Raw genomic sequence first — 17,629 nt, forward strand, 5'->3', positions numbered from 1 at the left:
GCAAGCCAGCATGCTTTTAAAGTAAATTTTCAAAGTCACAATTCATTATTTCTTTGCATTTTTTTTCCATTTAAAGTTTTATTAGTGAGATAAAGTACAATTAACAAATATTCATTGTTACAAAAAATCTTCTTGCAAAAAGGAAACCAAAAACTACCAATTGTTCATATTAGAAAGCCACCCACAGTTTTTCCAGAGAAAAAGTATTTTTTTTTTTAAGAACTTTTTTGAAATTTATAATATTTATAATATTCTTATGGCCGCATCATCAAGCCTGACGACGTGCCTACAGAGTTGTTGAAAACGGAGGCCATAAGGTCTTTTAATCATTTGCGGTCAATGACATAAGAAAAGGGTTTTAACAGCACAATGATCAACTTTAAAGACGAGTCTGATGTTCATTCAGACCCATTCCTCTCACGGTGATATTCTTCTCATAAAAAACTTTTAAAGAAGGGTAAGACCTAATCTCAACTTATTCAGCTGGACAACCGGCCGATGTTTCGCAGGACACTGCTTCATCAGGAGCTGACAGTATTAGCATTTCATCGCAATCAAATAGTTGAGTCACTGCTCCATTCTAACTCTGTCCATATTCCTTTCATCCGGACATCCATGGTCTCAAATGCTTTTAAAGAATATTACCGTGAGAGGAATGGGTCTGAATGAACATCAAAGACTAGTCTTTAAAGCTGATCATTGTGCTGTTAAAACCCTTTTCTTATGTCATTGACCGCAAATGATTAAAAGACTGGACGGCCTCCATTTTGAACAACTCGGTAGGCACGTCGTCAGACTTGATGATGCGGTCATAAGAATATTATAAATTTCAAAAAAGTTCTTAAAAAATATATACTTTCTCAGAAAAACTGAGTGGCTTTCTAATGTGAAAAATTGGTAGTTTTTGGTTTCCTTTTTGGAAGAAGTCATTCTTGAGTGGGAATCACAATTTGCTCTTCTTATATTTTTTTTTACAATAAATCTTCACCTCATGCAGTGAATCTCCATATGCAATACCTGTTTCCTGCCACAATGTGGACGGCAGCGTATTAGTCTAAAGACCTATTTACTGCGCTGCTATTGTTGCCACTTCTATGATGGAAGACTATGCTAGAAAAGTCATAAGCTGTGCCTTTGACCCATGCTCCAAGATGGGCTACAAACCATAATGTAGAGGCTCCAGTCTGTACCTGTGCTTCATGGTACTGTTGCTGCTTCCTGCCTGTCTCTCCTATCTGGTCTGAATCATGTGGAAAAACAACCTCCCTGTTGGGAGACAGAACACTAACAGTTTCCCCTGTTGAAGCAGCTTATGCATATTGTGTTTTGCTAAACATCGGAAAGACCTGTAATAATACAAGTAGAAGATGAAATGGCCTCCAGATACTTAGGTGAAAAGGACCAGGTTTGAGAATCCCTATAGAAATACAGATGGAGGCTTAAGATGATATGACCCTCTTTCCTATCACGGCTAACATAAGGCATTTTGAGTAAATAAATTAATTGAAATTACAAGAGTTGCAGATCGTTTCAGTGAAACTATTGAAGGACTTGTGAAATATGAGGGGTAGGGCAGAAAAGGTAAGACTGAGATGAAAACAGATGTTTAAAGAAGGGAAATAGGTGTCAAATTGGACACATGGTAGAAATAATGGTACTAATCAGCAAAACCTATGGGACAAGAACTTGGTAACTCCGCCAAGATACAGAAATAGCCATCTAATCATAAACTTGCTTGATAAATCACAGGACATGTAACCTTAAGTTAACTGTTTATAGCCATATTGTAAAAATAGGCTGCCTTCATGACACCCTTCTTTCCCTGCAACAGCCCCTAAAATGAGATCCCAGGTTTCATACAAAGGAAAGAAGGGTTATGATTCAGTCAAGTCTAAATGGTACTAAGGATCCACAGATAACATCACACATACTCTCTGTAAACTATTTGAAGTTTTACAGCTCCTGTGGTTGTTATTTAATGAAACAACTCCAAATAGTGAAGAACTTCTCAGATGACATCAGGATATTATTCAGCCTGCACAAATGTGCTGAGGCAACTTTCCTTAAAATAAAATTAAACTAAAAATATTGCTCTGATTGAAAAATGAACATAAAAAAAGAAGAACTTGCACATGAAGCTGTTTATAAAAATCAAGGAGCAAAAGAAGGTGCCACAATGCAGCATAAATTACTGAGAAAAAGATCAGCAAAGCTTAGAAGAGACTGAAATAGATATTGAAAAGTGCTTTAATAGCATGGAAAAAGGCACAAGCTATTAATCAACTTGCAATCCCTGTAACCTTCTTAAAGTTTTGAAAATGCAGATTGGCCTAATAAAGATCTCTGTTAGATGCAAGAGCAAGAAAACTCCTTCTTGCCATAATGTATAAGAATCAGTGTATGCCCAGATTGTACATTCCAAGAGTTGAAGGTGATGTGGGCCTTATAGAAATAGATTATATACACCGAGAAACACAGAAACATTTCTATAAAAAAAAAAAAAGCATGGGATAACAGGGGATCTCTGAGAGAGTGGTAGGGATTGTAGAGCTGAGCAGACTAGATAGACCATATGATCTTTTTCTGCTGTCATATTTCTGTTTCCTGTTCATATCCTAGGATTATACCTCCCCCTTCCAGCAGATGGAGACAGAGAAAGTTTCACTGGCAGTGGCACAAAACCCAGTGTGCCACCTGCAGTCCCCTCAGTATTTCTCTGCCTCCAGCAGGAAATGTATTCCCTGCAGTCTGGAAAAAAAAAAAAAAAAAGAAAGATCTTAAATTCTATTCAGTTATCCTCCCAGGAGGTTGCGAGGCCTTGGTGGCGTTATCCCTCCTGGTGTTGAAGGAAACGAGCAGGGTGTTGGGGACCTTGGGCTGCCTCAGTCGGTCGCCGCCAGGGTGGGGTGGGGGTATAACTGGTGGAGCCAGTTCCCTCCTCTCCCAAGAGAACAATCGCTCTGCAGCAGCTCTTCTTTCGGAAGAGTCTTGCTAGGAGTCCTCAATTGTAAGTAAAGTTGCAAAAAAAAGAAAGGAAGGAAGCGACAAGGCTCGGCTGCATTGGGGGCCTTGGAGCAACTACCATGAGGTGAGCATGTGGGAGGCAGCTTGTTAGTTACCGTTGTGGCACAGCGGGGCTGATTCACCGCATGGTCAGGTCTCTAAGGTCGGAGTGGCTTCCTTATGGTGCGTGGCAGCATATGCTGCTTGTGCAGAGACTTGTGGGAGCACCTTTCTCACACCAGGTTGTGCTCCCAATGCCCGTCCGGGGGAGAGGGAGGATCGGGGCCACTACAGCCTGATCGAGTGCATGAGCGGCTTTGAAGGAAGCCACCCCTCCCCCCCACCAGGGCTGATCGCCTCTCTGGGCTATCTCGGGGGGGGGGGGGGGGGGGGAGGGGGCAGGGCATTTTTAATCTTAGGGAGCCCGATTTAGATAGGGAAGGGGATCCTTCGGAGGATATATCAGAATCCCATATCATTTTCCTCTGAATTTGTCCTGTTTATGCACGAAGTTTATTTGGCGCAAGACAGCCAGGGAGCCAGGCCAGGCTCAGAGGTCCAGTGCTCGGTGGCCAGCTAAGAGAGCTAGGCGTTCTGGGGGCCCAGTTCCACGTAAGGTGTCCAGGATTCTTGGGGCAGGTTCCATTGTTTCCGGATCCATCCAGGGCTGACACTGATCCAACTGCTCCCGATAAAGGTCCAGTTGGGCCACATCCGGATGAAGGATTGGGCCAGGTGCTGGTGGCCAAGGGGGCGACCCTAAGGTGGACGATCATTGGCTTCTCACCCAGATATGGTTAGTTTCCTTCGGGGGGGGGGGGGGGGGGGGGGAGGAAGCATGTGTGTTCTCCTTCGGAGGATATGTCCCTCTTGGAACCTCTATTTAATTCCTACAGGGTTGTGTGCGGCTCCTTTTGAACTTTTAAGAAGGGCAATGATAAAGGATCTTACTTTAAAAGTGGTGTTTCTGGTAGCCATTTGTTCTCCCCGGAGAATCTTGGAGCTTCAAGAATTGTCATGCAGAAAACCTTTTCTGAGGATCTCAGATTATGGGATATCTGAGGACAGTGCCCTCTTTTCTCCTGAAGGTTGTGTCAGCGTTTCATTTGAACCAGCCTGTGGAACTTCCAGTCTTTCCAGATTTGGATGCGTCAGCTCTGCAAGCTAAACACCTATGATGTCTGGATGTGAAGCGGGCCTTGTTGCGTTACCTCAAAGTCACCAATAACTTCAGGGTGTCTGACCATCTCTTTGTGCTTTGAAGTGGTCCTAAGAAGGGTCAGAAGGCATCAAAGTCCACGATAGCAAGATGGTTGAAAGAGGCAATAAGCTCAGCTTATATATGTAAAGGGTGTCCGGTTCCGGAGGGTTTGAGGGCGCACTCAGTTCAGACTTAGGTGACTTCTTGGGCCGAGTATCAGTTGGTGACGCCACAAGAAATTTGTGGCTACTTGGAAGTCGTTGCACACTTTCGCCAGACATTATCGGTTGGATGTCCAAGCCCCAGAGACCATGGGCTTTGGTGAAAGTGTTCTTTGAGCGGGACTCTCGCAGTCCCACCCTAATTAGGGAAGCTTGGGTACATCCCAGGAGTCTGGACTGATCCAGGTATGAATAGAAAAGGAAATTGGTTCTTACCTGCCAACTTTCGTTCCTGGAATACCACGGATCAGTCCAGAGTCCTGCCCTGTGTGAGGGAGAGTCTGTTTGTATTTCTGACTTGATTCTGGCTTCTTTAGGATGCAGAGCTGCTTAAGATTTCAAGTTTGTTCTCCTGGTTTGGAGATTTTTTTTGAGTGTACAGTTTTTTGTTGGGGTTTAACCTCTTTTTCCCTTGCTCGTTTATGGAAAGTCATTTGAGTTCAGGTTGTTATAGGGATATTCTTGGCTTGGGTACAGGTCAATACCGAGGGACTGCAGGTAGCACACTGGGTTATATGCCAGTGCAACTTTCTCTGTCTCCATCTGCTGGAAGGGAGGCATAATCCCAGGAGTCTGGACCGATCTGTGGTATTTCCAGGAATGAAAATTAGCAGGTAAGAACCAAAATTTCCTTTCTAATCTACCAGTACATGAGGAAATGAAGCAACAGAATTTGCAAAACAAGAGAAAAAAATCCTTAATAATCAGAAAAATCAAACTTGCAAAAGCATAAATTTAGTAGAAAATATAGAGTTACTTCAGAAATCACATGTGGATCAAACCTTAACACAGAAATGGCTAAAAAGTGGTGAACTTGATTGATAACTGCAGCACAGAACAGTGAACTATGGACAAGGTGGTTCACAGCCAGCACAGAAAAGAGCAATAAAATAGATAAATGCAGATTCCGTAAAACAGAACTGGAAACTGTTAAATATCTCATCATTGGATGTAACATGCTGATGTCAAGAGACTTGTATACAGACCATTTAAAATCAACCTCATCCTGCCTAGATCCTTGTCCTTTTTATTTGATTAGAAATTTAAAGCAAGATTCCTATGAGTTAATTAGGACAATAGTTAATGCATCTCTTATGGAGGGGATTTTACCATCGCAATTAAAAGCGGCTACTATTAGACCGATTCAAAAAGATATTAAGTTATTCTCCAAAGACTTGTCTAACTTTAGACCGGCTTCTAATCTTCCCATGTTGACAAAAATAATTGAGAAATGTGTTCTGGTTCAGTTAGAGGACAGATTCTGGAGGTGGCCTCAGTGTTGAATGAGGGTCAATTTGGATTCAGAGACCTGCCAAATGTCCCTGGTGGTTCAGCGGGGGTCCAGGAGCAATCTCCTGGACTTGGGCCATCGGCTGCCAGTAATCAAAATGGCGCCGACGGCCCTTTGCCCTTACTGTGACAGATTGCAGATGACACGGGAGAGGGCGCTGTCTTATGTAGGGCCTAAATTATGGAATACCCTTCCCATTGAGGCTTCGAGAAGAGAAAAACATTTTAGAAAGGGTGAAAAGGCCTGGTTGTTCAAGAAAGCGTATTTGTAATTTAAAAATGCTGATGATTTTATGTAATGTTTTATTTGATTTGTCCCATGTTTTAATGTTTTTATTGTGATCTGCACTGAACTCTTGTGGAAATAGCGGAATATAAGTTTATGTAAATAAATAAATAAATAAACAACACAAAAAAACAGAGTGAGAACTAAATAAATAAAACCATAAGGTAGCAATGCTAATCCACTGTAAACTGTATGAACACTATAATATTGTATCACAAAAGAACTGAGATCACAACTCTGAAAGAATTATAGAGAATGAAGATGATGGGATAAGCTGGGTCATTCATATTCTAAATGATAAAAAGCTTGATGCAAATGAGAAAAGCACAAGAATGGCATTGCTAATACAAGTGCCAATACCAAATGACTATTCTGTGGAATATATGGAGACAGACAAGACCTTCAAGTACCAAATGATGCAATCAGAGACCATGAAAATATTGCAGAAAGAAAAAAAAATAGTTCCAACTGAACTGGATGCCAGTGACCTGATTAAAAAGAATTTTCAAGTGCATCTTAATATATTGTCTATACAGTCAATATAGGCAGACTAGAAATATTTTCAAATAAATATCTTATGAACTACAGGAGACTCTTTGGTACAGTATATCTGCAGTATATCTGAGAAATCAAGATCATAACCAACATACCTGGGCTTATGATTGAGGTTCATTCTTGGCATGGTATGTGCAACAAACCCATTCATGCTCTAATAGGAGCCATTAACCAGAAAATTGTAATTAATTATGCTATAAATTGTACTTTATGAGAACTGAACAATTATTTAACACAAAGCATCAATTATCAGGGAGTGCATTTGTTATAGACAGGACAAAGGATCAATCAAGGTGAAGCTTTTATTTATTTATATTTAGCTAGCCTACAGCTGCCATCTGGATCAAGTGACACCAACATACTCCCAGTGAAAGGTCAGAGCATATTTAAGAAACAATTTTCTCTCTTGGATTTTGCAGAGAAAAGTGGTATTTTCTTAAGCACTCCTAGAGGGAAAGAAAAGCTTTTAAAAAGAAGCCATTTACAAAGGGCTTTTTCTAATCTTAACTGCTACAGTTATATTGCTTTCACTCACTGTGACTAAAAGACAGAGGAATTGCTTTGTGCTTTCTGTCTGTTCACTGGGTCAGGGTAGGACTGGAGAAGTAGTGCCAGTGAAGACTCATTTTTTTGTGTCTGTCTGCTGCTTCACAGTGCACTGCATTCGGATTATCTGTAGACAGACTAAAGTGAAGAGAAGTGCAACCTTGCCAGCATTCTCCAATATTTGTTTTTGTGTGTAAAAGCAGTCAGTGCCTGTGTGAGACAGACATTTTTGTATACACTGTGAGGAATAGTCCTAGAAAGACTGAGTTTGTGCAACTAGCAAGCTGCTAACTCTGCTTAGCAAGTTGGCACTGTGCTTGCTAAGCACTGAAGTGAACTCCGTTTGTGAACTTGATTGAGAGTGTGTGACAGACACTCTCATTGGTAATGGTGAGTGTTAGAACAGTAACAAAGTCTATAGTGTTATTAAAACCCCCAGTAACCACTTCAAATTCCATCATGCCACGGTGAGGAAAGAGAAGAGAAGGGAATGACAGGGGCAGAGACTTGGATGTTGCTGCAGAGCCAGCCCAGCCAGTGAGAAGTACAAGCAGTTCTAGAAGCAGAGAGAAAAAAGGGAGTCCTGCTCCTAAACTGAAAAGATTTTTTTAGCCACAGAAAGCCAAGAGTGGAAGCCAGCTCAAGCAGAAAGAAATCTGGAGAGCATGCACCCCACTGCCTGTTCCTCTTGTCTTCTAATTTCTACCCAGTATTAACTTCAGAGACAGATTACAGTGAGCACCAGCCTGAGCCTTGTCTCTATCTTCAGTGTCTCACAATTTCTATATGTGTATGGAGTCAGCACACATACACAGTGTGTGAAAAACATTTTTGCACATACAGAGTTGCTGGGTATAGCATTGTACTGTACAACTGTAGTATATACATAGTCAAGCCAGCGAAAAAACAGTGCATGTGCTGTCAAGAATTCTAACTCTGCTTGCTAAGCAGTGCCTCTCTTTCTGTGTTGCTCTGTGCCTACCATTGTGATTTTAATCTCTAGTGCCAATGCTACTGCTGCTCCAAGTCACTCTTGGTACCTTTAGATGGTTCAGCCTCTGCTCCAGCTGTTTGAGATTCTTTTTAAATTACCTTCCTTTATGGCACTTGCCAACTTTTGGTCTTATCCTGAAAATCCAATGCTTTGCACACTTGCTGCATTACTCATGGGCATGCCTTCGCCCTTCTAATGATATCAACCCATTGGTTTCATTAGAAATGATTAGAAAACTCCAATTTGGCAGCCCAAAATATGACTTTAACAGGAAATAAATGAACAAATAAAACAATTTTTTTTTCATTTGAAACAAGCCAAACAAATGATTGTGACCTCTGAAGTAAAACCAAAATGAAATTTTTGCCTCTCCATGTCCCTATCATTTATGTTAAATATTCCGATGTCAATATACCAGTGTAATGTTGCAAACCTCATTAATAAAAATAAATCATTACATTGCATGCAAGCAAACACGAGATACTGGAAGGAGGGGAAGGTCCTACATTCTATGATTTAGGAGTCTGCAGATGATAGACACAGTGTCTGCTGTATAGAAAAGCATATCTAAGTGGGAAAATAGGGCTACAGTTAGCAGTGTAGCTAACAAAACTAAGGAAGATATGTGGATATGGTCATTTGTCTTTCTTTCCAAAAGACAGAGGCATATCAAAAGGTTAGGCAGAAGATATCTGTCCTAAACTTTTGATATGTCTCTGTCTTTTGGAATGACAAATGCAGGGCGTGAACTACTGAAAGGGAAACACTTGACAATTTAAGAAATTCAAGAATAGGCCACAAATATAACTTTTGTGAACTTGAAAATGATCTGCTCCATGTGGGGGCTCTCCAGCAGGACTCTGTTTATTCTTATTTTAGGACTCAGCCTGCAGAATGGAGTCTGGAAGTATGTATGTATTATGATGAAATTTGATTTTAGCTGATAATTTCCTTTCCTTGAGTCCTGTTAGATTAGTCCATATACTTGCAATTTCCCTGCTCCTCAGCTGTGGGAGACAGAGGACACACTTCCCTCATGACTTCATTATTAACTATAAAGGAAGAATGACCCTAGGCCCTTGCCAGTAGTCTTCTGCCAAAGCAGTAAGACGAAGACCTATTCTAGGACACAAAGGCCTGTAGCCCTCACTGGAAGTAATTCGAGTGTATCTGAATGCCTCAAGGATAGTTGCCACTCCATCCCTCCCCCCAGAAGGGGTACAGAGGGAGAGGAAGAGAGAATCTGGATTAACCATGACTGAGATAGCAACTCCTGTTTTCCCAGGTGGGTCCTGGACAGGTCTAGCAGGACTCAAGGAAAGGAAACCATCACATAAGATTAAATTTCACCTTTTTGCCTCCTGCTAGATTTGTCCTTACACTCAGGAGTTATCAAAGCTGCAACTAGGCCGGGTGAGACGAATACAGGGTTGAGTACACCTCACTGCAAAACAGGCTCACAACCGACATCCTCCGAGGAGCATTGCTTTTCCTCTTGGAAATTTACAGGTAAGCTATGATCCGATTTGTCTCTGGACTATAACCCCTCCATAGGGTCAGTGATGATGTCAGAGTCTGAGAAATTGAAGCCCTTAGGGTCCCCCTCTGGTTCATTTCATGGCCTGGCCCTTATACCCCAATTGGTAACCCAGATCTGAGGTAACTTACCCAGGGACCACCCCTGGTTTCTTCATGGTGCAGAACCACCACCACAAGTTCCTGTAAGAAACCCCTTAGGGGGCTACAGATAACTTTCCTTGAGACTCCTGCCTAACCCGCCTGTAAGGTAAGGAAACTTGCCCCCACCCCTTTCCTAGAGCAAGCCTCTGCAGAAGGGTGTGCTGGGAGCAGAGTGTCTTCCTCTTTCAGTGCAGGTTGAGCCCAGTCCCCTTCAAACCCTGGCCCAGCACCCTCCGGATGTCCTTCCCCTACTTAGGGGGGGGCATCCTCAATGAACTTGTCCAGGGATGATGGGTCAGGTCCCCCATCGCATGACGAGTAAAACAACATTGGGGACTCGTTTCATCTCTTTCTTCCTGGGAGTCAAGGCAAGGATAGAAGGACAGAGAGAGGAGAGCTTTGAAGAAACCTTGGAGGTTAACTCACTAGGGACAAACTCTGCTGGTTCCTCTAATCCTAAGTATAGGGAATTCCCGAGGGTGCACTTGATCAGGCTCATTCTTGGCAAGCAGCTCTACTGGGACTGTTGCCCAAGGAGTAAGTGGGCACAACTAGGCCTCGGCCTCACCCTGATTCTGGAAGCTTCGACAAGATCAATCTACATTTGTCTGCTGCTGCAGGGGATGGAGACTATTGGCAAAGGCCTAGGGCCTCTCCTCCTTTATAGCCAATAATGAGGTCATAAGGGAGGTGTATCCTCTCCTGCAGCTAAGGAGTGGGGAAATACCAAGTGTAAGGACTGATTTAGCAGAAGGCAAAGGAATAGGGCTTGTTATTCCAAAGGGCATTGAGGAGACAGAGGAGGGGGGAAGAAGATTGCATGAGGTGTGCCTTTACCACATTGAGGGGAGGGAAGTGTCTTTCTGAAGTTCTTAGTCCTCCAGGACTGTATGTTTATATATCCTGACCTGAGTGATGAAGTACAAGATACAATGTTTGCTTCTCTGTTATACCGTAGCTTTCAGTAGATAAGAACCTGTTAATCCACCCAGTCTGTTCAGTTTTCTCTGCTCACACAGATCTCACTCTACCTCCCTTGTCTTTACCAGTTCTGTATCTGTGCCACACATTTTAATCCTCTTACTGTTTTGATTACTACCAGCTGTACTGGTGGCCTTTTCATGATCCAATATAGCCTCAGATTTTCTCTGTGCCTCCCTCCATATCTGTTATTTCAAATCAGCTAGATGCTATTCCCCTCCAAACTCACCTGATACTCTCCTTGATTGAGTTGCCTTTGTAGTTTTTCAGATCTGTGTCCAGTTTTTCCAGTTTCAGGAGGGCTTTTTTACGTGTGGCCTCAACCCAGGCTGTGTCCAGAGGTGGAGGGTCGAGTCCCCCTTCAGGTACAGCATCTGGTGCATTCTGAACTTCCCTGATAAAAATATACATTAGATGGGAGTTCATGGTGGAGAGAGATAGAAACACCAATAGAAATTATAACAGATACAAATATTATCCATGTTTCAAGGATATCTTACAAAATGTTTTTTTTCTATTTTATATACCTTACATCAGCAATTCTCAACTGGTGTGTCGCGACAAACCAGTGTCTCGCCATGCACCGGTAGGTGTGTCACGTGCTACCTGCAGCTGGCAGGGGATAGGGAGAGAGAGAGAGACTGGTCGGGGAGATGATTGTGTATGAGAAACAGAAACTGGTCCTGAGGGTGTGATTGGTGTGTGTGTGTGAGAGCGAGAGATAGAGACTAGTTGTAGTCTGTAAGGAAGAGGACCGTGAGAACAGCTTCAGCAGCTACTGCTGCTTCTGGCGTGGCCTGCAAGGGAAAGGAGTAGGAGAGTTGCTGGACAGGGTAGGTAAAGGTGGCTTTTTAAATTCATTTTTCTTGATTGACTGCCATTTTAATTATTGAGTATTATGTGATGTGTCTGCTGTTTTGAAAATATTTTATTGGTGTTTGGAAAATTAATAATAATTTTAAATAATTGTTAGATGTTTTTCTGTTCATCAGCTGTTTTGAAACATTTATTCATATAGTTTTACAATTATTTCTGTGTGGGGATCTATAGCAGTTTGGCTTTCTGGTTTTCCTAATTGGAGGTGTATTGTGTTTAGGGACTGGTTTAATATTTGTAGTGTTGCCTTTTTATAGGTAGGGTTGTTCCATTTGAGTGCATACCATAATGGAGGAATATTTGCTTTTTCGTAACAGAATTCTATACAGTCTGTTAACCAGTTAGATAGAGTCTGTTTTCCCACTGCAACACCTGGTTTATTTTTGTCAAAAGAAACAAAAAGAGTTGGTTGGATTTTCTATGGGCCGCTGTGCGGTCAAGGTAAAAAGCTAGCACACGTTTACAATCTAAAGTGTGTAATACCCTCTCACCTGGATGAGAGTGTGGTCTTGGAAAGAAAGTAGGTAAGACGATTGATTGATATGAAAGTTTGTTACCACTTTTGGTAGGAATTTTGGGTGAGTACGAAGGACTACTCTGTCATGTAGCAATCGTGTGTAAGGCGAGTATGTGACGAGAGCTTGTAACTCACTGACTCTTCTAGCCGAGGTAATGGCGACTAGGAAAAGTACTTTCCATGTAAGGAATTTCTCTTCGCAAGAGTGTAGAGGCTCAAACGGTGAACACATGAGTCTTGCTAATACCAAATTGAGGTCCCATTCAGTGACCGGTGGTCTAATGGGAGGTTTAAGGTGAAGTAAACCTCTCATGAACCTAGTTACTAGTGGTTGTGCCGTTATGGGCGCATTGCCTAAACCCTTGTGGTAAGCCGCTATGGCACTTAGGTGTACCCTGACAGAGGACGTCTGAAGATCGGAATCTGACAGGTGGCATAGGTAATCCAGTAAGGAAGAAGTGGGGCAAGAAAAAGGGTCTATACCTCTTTGAGTACACCATTTTGTAAATCTGGTCCACTTAAAGTAGTAAGATTTACGTGTGGAAGGCTTTCGTGAAGCTACTAGAACTTGAGAGACTTGTGTGAAAGATTAAGTGGCTGCAGAACTAAGCTTTCAACATCCAAGCTGTCAGGGCAAGAGTTGTCAGGTTGGGATGACGCAACTTGCCCTGATTCTGGGTTATGAGAGTGGGCTCTGTGCCCAGGCGGATTGGTCGTGAGATCGAGAGGTCGAGGAGTATGGGGAACCATACTTGACATGGCCAATTCGGGGCTATGAGGATCATTGTCCCTGTGTCCTGTTGTAGCTTCACAAGAGTTTTCGGTATGAGTGGAATTGGTGGATACACATACAGAAGACCTGTGTTCCAAGGGCAAGTAAATGCGTCCCTGGGGACTGGTTGCCGATATCCGTGGAGGGAGCAAAACTTTTCTACTTTGTGGTTCAGTTTGGATGCAAAGAGATCTATAGTTGGGCGACCCTAACGCTGAAAACGTTTGCTCGCTACACGTGGATCCAGAGACCATTCGTAGGGATTGAAATGTCGACAGATTGTCTGCTATAATGTTTTTGATGCCCGGCAAATAAATGGCTCGGAGTTGTATGGAGTGCTCCAGAGCCCAAGCCCAGATCTGTACTGCTTCTTGGCATAGGAGGTACAAGCCTGTGCCTCCTTGCTTGTTTATGTACCACATTGCCACTGTATTGTCTGTTTGAATCAGCAGAGTCTTGTTTGAGAGGCAGTTTTTGAAGGCATAGAGGGCATATCGTATCGCTCGAAGTTCCAAGAGGTTTGACACTTTTTCTCGGAGTCCACGTCCCTTGTGTTTGAAGGGTGTTGACGTGAGCTCTCCATCCCAGGTTGGAGGCATCTGTAGTCAGGATGGCTTGCGGATTGGTTGGTTGGAATGGGAGACCTGCAGTCAATGCTGCCTGATTTGTCCACCAGTGAAGTGATTGGCGAAGCTGGTGGGTGATTTGAATTGTGTGCGACAATGGTTGGAAAGCTTGGATCCATTGGGATTTCAAAGTCCATTGAGTTTGTCTCATGGCCAACTTTGCGAAAGGAGTTACCTGTACTGTGGAGGCCATGTGTCTTAGAAGTATCAGAACTTGATGAGCAGATGCGAACTGATGATGAATCATGATGCTTGCCAGTCGACTTAGATTGTCTGCTCGGTCGCATGGAAGGGAAGCTTTACCCATTGTGGTGTCTAGGTCTGCTCCGATGAATGTAAGGAGTTGAGACGGTTCGATGTGAGATTTTTGATAGTTGATGAGAAAACCCAGGAGGTGTAATAAGTTTACTGTGGTTTTTAAGGCAGAGTGAATTCCCTGCTTGGATGGACGCCTGATGAGCCAATCGTCGAGATATGGAAAAACGTGAATATGGTTTTTCCTTAGATGCGCGGCCACCACTGCTAGACATTTTGTGAATACTCGAGGTGCAGAGGCCAGTCCGAATGGGAGGACTTGATATTGGTAATGGTTCTTTCCCACTACAAAGCGTAGGTATTTGTGGTGTTGTATGGAAATTGGTATGTGAGCGTTAAGCGTCTTGAAGGTCCAGAGAACAGAGTCAATCTCCCTTTTGAAGCAATGGGATGAAGGATCCCAGGGATACCATTCGAAACTTCTCTTTGTAAAGAAATTTGTTGAGATTGCGGAGGTCCAAGATAGGACGAAGGCCTCCTGTTTTCTTTGGAATGAGGAAATAGCGGGAGTAGAACCCTTTCCCTTGCTGAGACAGGGGAACTGGCTCGATGGCCCTGGCGTTCAGCAAAGAAGAGAGTTCCACTGCTAACTGAGAAGTGATTATCATGTGAGTCCACAGTGGAGTAGGAGGTGAATGTGGGGTATTGTTTTGAATTTTAATTGATAACCCCGATTTAGTATGGCTAATACCCATTGGTCTGTTGTGATACGACTCCATTGGTGTTGAAAATAATGAAGGTAGGGAGGGTATAGGGTTTTGCAGAAGAGAGAGAGACTTCTGATCTCGTAGCCCGTTTCAAAAACTCACTGCTGGACCAGTTTGAGGTGGTGGTTGGGTCCTTCTGTTGCTTGGTTTGGCGAGGGCGTCCTCTCTGTGGGGGTCGGTACTGACGTCCCAAAGAGGCAGGTGGATACCTCCTAGGCCTGAAAAAGGGGCACCTCGTATCTCTGCGAGCTGGTCACCTGAGAGAGAGGATGGTTGATCTGCTGGTAGCTTGGAGAGCTGACGGAGTGTCTCATGGTAATCTTTTAATTGAGACACCATGGCTTGAATTTTCTCACCAAAAAGATTTTCTCTGTCGCAAGGGAGAGCAGCCAGACGTTCTTGGACTTCTTGTCTGAGATCTGAGGCTTTAAGCCAAGCCCATCTTCTTGCATTGATCGCAGAGGCAGAGAGACGGGTTGAAGTCTCGAATACGTCGTACGCTGCTCTTACCTCGTGCTTTCCTGATTCTAGTCCTTTGTCCACCAACATCATTAAGGGTTGTTGATGTTGTTGTGGAAGGTTATCTACAATACCTTGAACCTGTTTCCACAAGTTCCTCTGGTATTGTGTCATATACAGTTGGTATGTTGCGATACGTGCTACCAGCATGGAACCTTGATAGACCTTTTTGCCTAATGTATCCAGGAAGCGTTGATCCTTTCCTGGTGGGACGGAAGAATGAGGCTTCGTTTTTCTGGCTTTCTTCTGAGCTGATTCTACAATGACAGAGTGGTGGAGTAGTTTATTTTATTTATTTATATTCTTTTTTATACCGAAATATAGCATAGTGCCTTCATTCCGGTTTACAGTGTAACAACAAATTCATACAATGAACAGTTATAAAATTATAAATATAACACCAAATAAAGATAGAATATATATATATAACATCTCAGCAGAAGCAGATAACAACATGTTAGAATGAAGGTGGTTGTGAAAGGTATATGTAGATCATATCATTCTGTGTATGATTGTCTAAACAACCATGTTTTTAATTCTTTTTTGAAGTTTTTGGGATCTTTGATGGAGCTTAGGTATCCTGGGATAGTTGGGGTTTTTGGTACCCTGAAGCATGTTGCACTATGTAAGTGGCGTCTGTTCTTTTGTTTACTGCAGGAACAGAGCAGGGGTGTTCCCACATTCTCTGTTGCAATTCCAAAAGGATGTCATGTATTGGAATGGCCATAATTTCTTTAGGTGCATCTACAAATTGTAGAACTTCTAATGCCTTATGTCTGGTGTCTTACTCTGTGATTAACTGAAATGGAATTGTTTCTGCCATTTCTTTAATAAAGTTAGAAATGACAGATCTTCAGGCGGGGATCTTTTTCTCTCTTCTGGAGGAGAGGGTTCCGATACCATTTCCTCTGACTCTGTGTCGGTATCTACTTCTTTCCAATGGGTGAACCCTGGATGATAAGGAGAATCAAGGTCATCTAAAGGTAGATGGTGCTTTGATTTAAACATAGCCTTAGTTGGTACAGTTTTTGCCAGTGAAGGCATCGATGGAGAATAGATAGGTCTCGATGGAAATCTGTGCCTTGTATCCCCTGAGGGGCCCAGATGTATTGGCATCAATGGATGACGGGGAGGCATCGAAGGATCCTTTGGATATTGATGTAGTCCCGATGGACCTGGGGCTGAATCAGAGTCTCCCCCCGATGATCTGTGGGCCGGTATGGCCGGCGCCATCGGTGGCATCGATGGTTTCCTCGATGGAACCAGTTCCGTTGGTGCCGGAGGGAAAGCCTCTATTAAGGCATCGAGCCTGTTCAGCAAAGGCTGAAAAATGGATTGGTCCGGTGCCACTGGCGGTATCGATGCCGGAGGCGTTGTCTGAGGTTGTAGGTTCCGTAGAGCCTCGACGACCGCCCTTTGAACTAAAGTAGTCACTTCTTCCCTTGAAATCGGGGCAGTATCCACTGCTACAAGGAAGGTACTGCTGGCGTTATAGGTACTTCCACGATAAGTCGTGGTGGCACTTCCTCCAACACCGAGCCCGGTGGAGAGCGCCTCGGTTCCACGTGTACCGCCGGTGGAGTTGGCTCCAGTACACGGACCTTCTTCGGCATCGATCCGATGGGTCTGGATCCCGATGTCGATGTCTGTTCATCGGTTGGATCGATAGACCGATGTTGATGCCGCTTCTTTTCACGATGGCTTTTCGATGCCGAAGATGAAGCTATCGAGGTTCCGGACGGTGCCAGTAATGGACGGTTATCGGGTCGGTTTTCCTCTCGATGCGCAGATGCTGAAGGCGGAGTTATCCTTGGTGAAGACGTCGACGACGATGATGGAATCTTTTTAAATAATTCTTCCACCTTATCTAGCCGAGCTCGTCTGCCCTTTGGTGTCATTTGGGCACAAGTTGAGCAGGCTCGGACATCATGGCCTGATCCCAGGCAAAGAACACAAACATAATGTGGGTCGGTGATAAGACAGTTCGGTTGCAGTCCAAACACTTTTTGAAACCCGAGGCCATGATAAATTTTTTGGCCTAATAATGGTCAACGACCAGCGGGAACAGACGCTGAGGTGACCGGAATTGATCAAAAAGTAGTTGAAAATGTACTCACCGAGACTATGTGAAAAAGGAGACCCACTTATGATGAAATTGTGACTGAGAATATGTAACTGGAAAGTTTTCTTTCCTGATAAATGTGAGGGAATTGGTTTTCCAGAGCTCCTGAAAGTGCTTTACTACAGCAAGGCGGAAAAAAAGAGACTGAAGGGAGACCCCTGTGGCTGAGAATATCATGGCATGTTGGGCATGCTCAGTGTGCCCACAGTGCCAGTCAAAAGTTTCTAGAAACTCTTGACACAAGTTTTCCGTACCAGGGCTCCATCTGATGATGTCACCCATATGTGAGGACTAGCATCCTGCTTGTCCTGGGATAATGGGGGCGCGCAAGGTGCAAGGTTCACCGAGCACCTAATACCCTTGCTCTGGTCCTGAGAGGGTGTGCCATACACAGACCCTCATCATTCACCCATCTCCC

General features: G+C 43.4%; 1 protein-coding gene across 7 annotated transcripts in view; it reads right to left on the reverse strand.

Annotated features, from left to right (window-relative positions):
• The window catches only part of GPS1 (G protein pathway suppressor 1), a 91,516-nt gene that overhangs the window by 36,386 nt on the left and 37,501 nt on the right, over nt 1-17,629 (reverse strand). For all 7 annotated transcript variants that reach the window (XM_029599046.1, XM_029599045.1, XM_029599041.1 and 4 more), the window contains one exon: nt 10,987-11,151. In XM_029599046.1, the coding sequence (XP_029454906.1) occupies nt 10,987-11,151 (165 nt within the window). The remainder of the gene's footprint in view (nt 1-10,986; nt 11,152-17,629) is intronic.

This window comes from Rhinatrema bivittatum, chromosome 4 (genome assembly GCF_901001135.1).
Source record: "Rhinatrema bivittatum chromosome 4, aRhiBiv1.1, whole genome shotgun sequence".
Lineage (NCBI taxonomy): Eukaryota > Metazoa > Chordata > Amphibia > Gymnophiona > Rhinatrematidae > Rhinatrema > Rhinatrema bivittatum.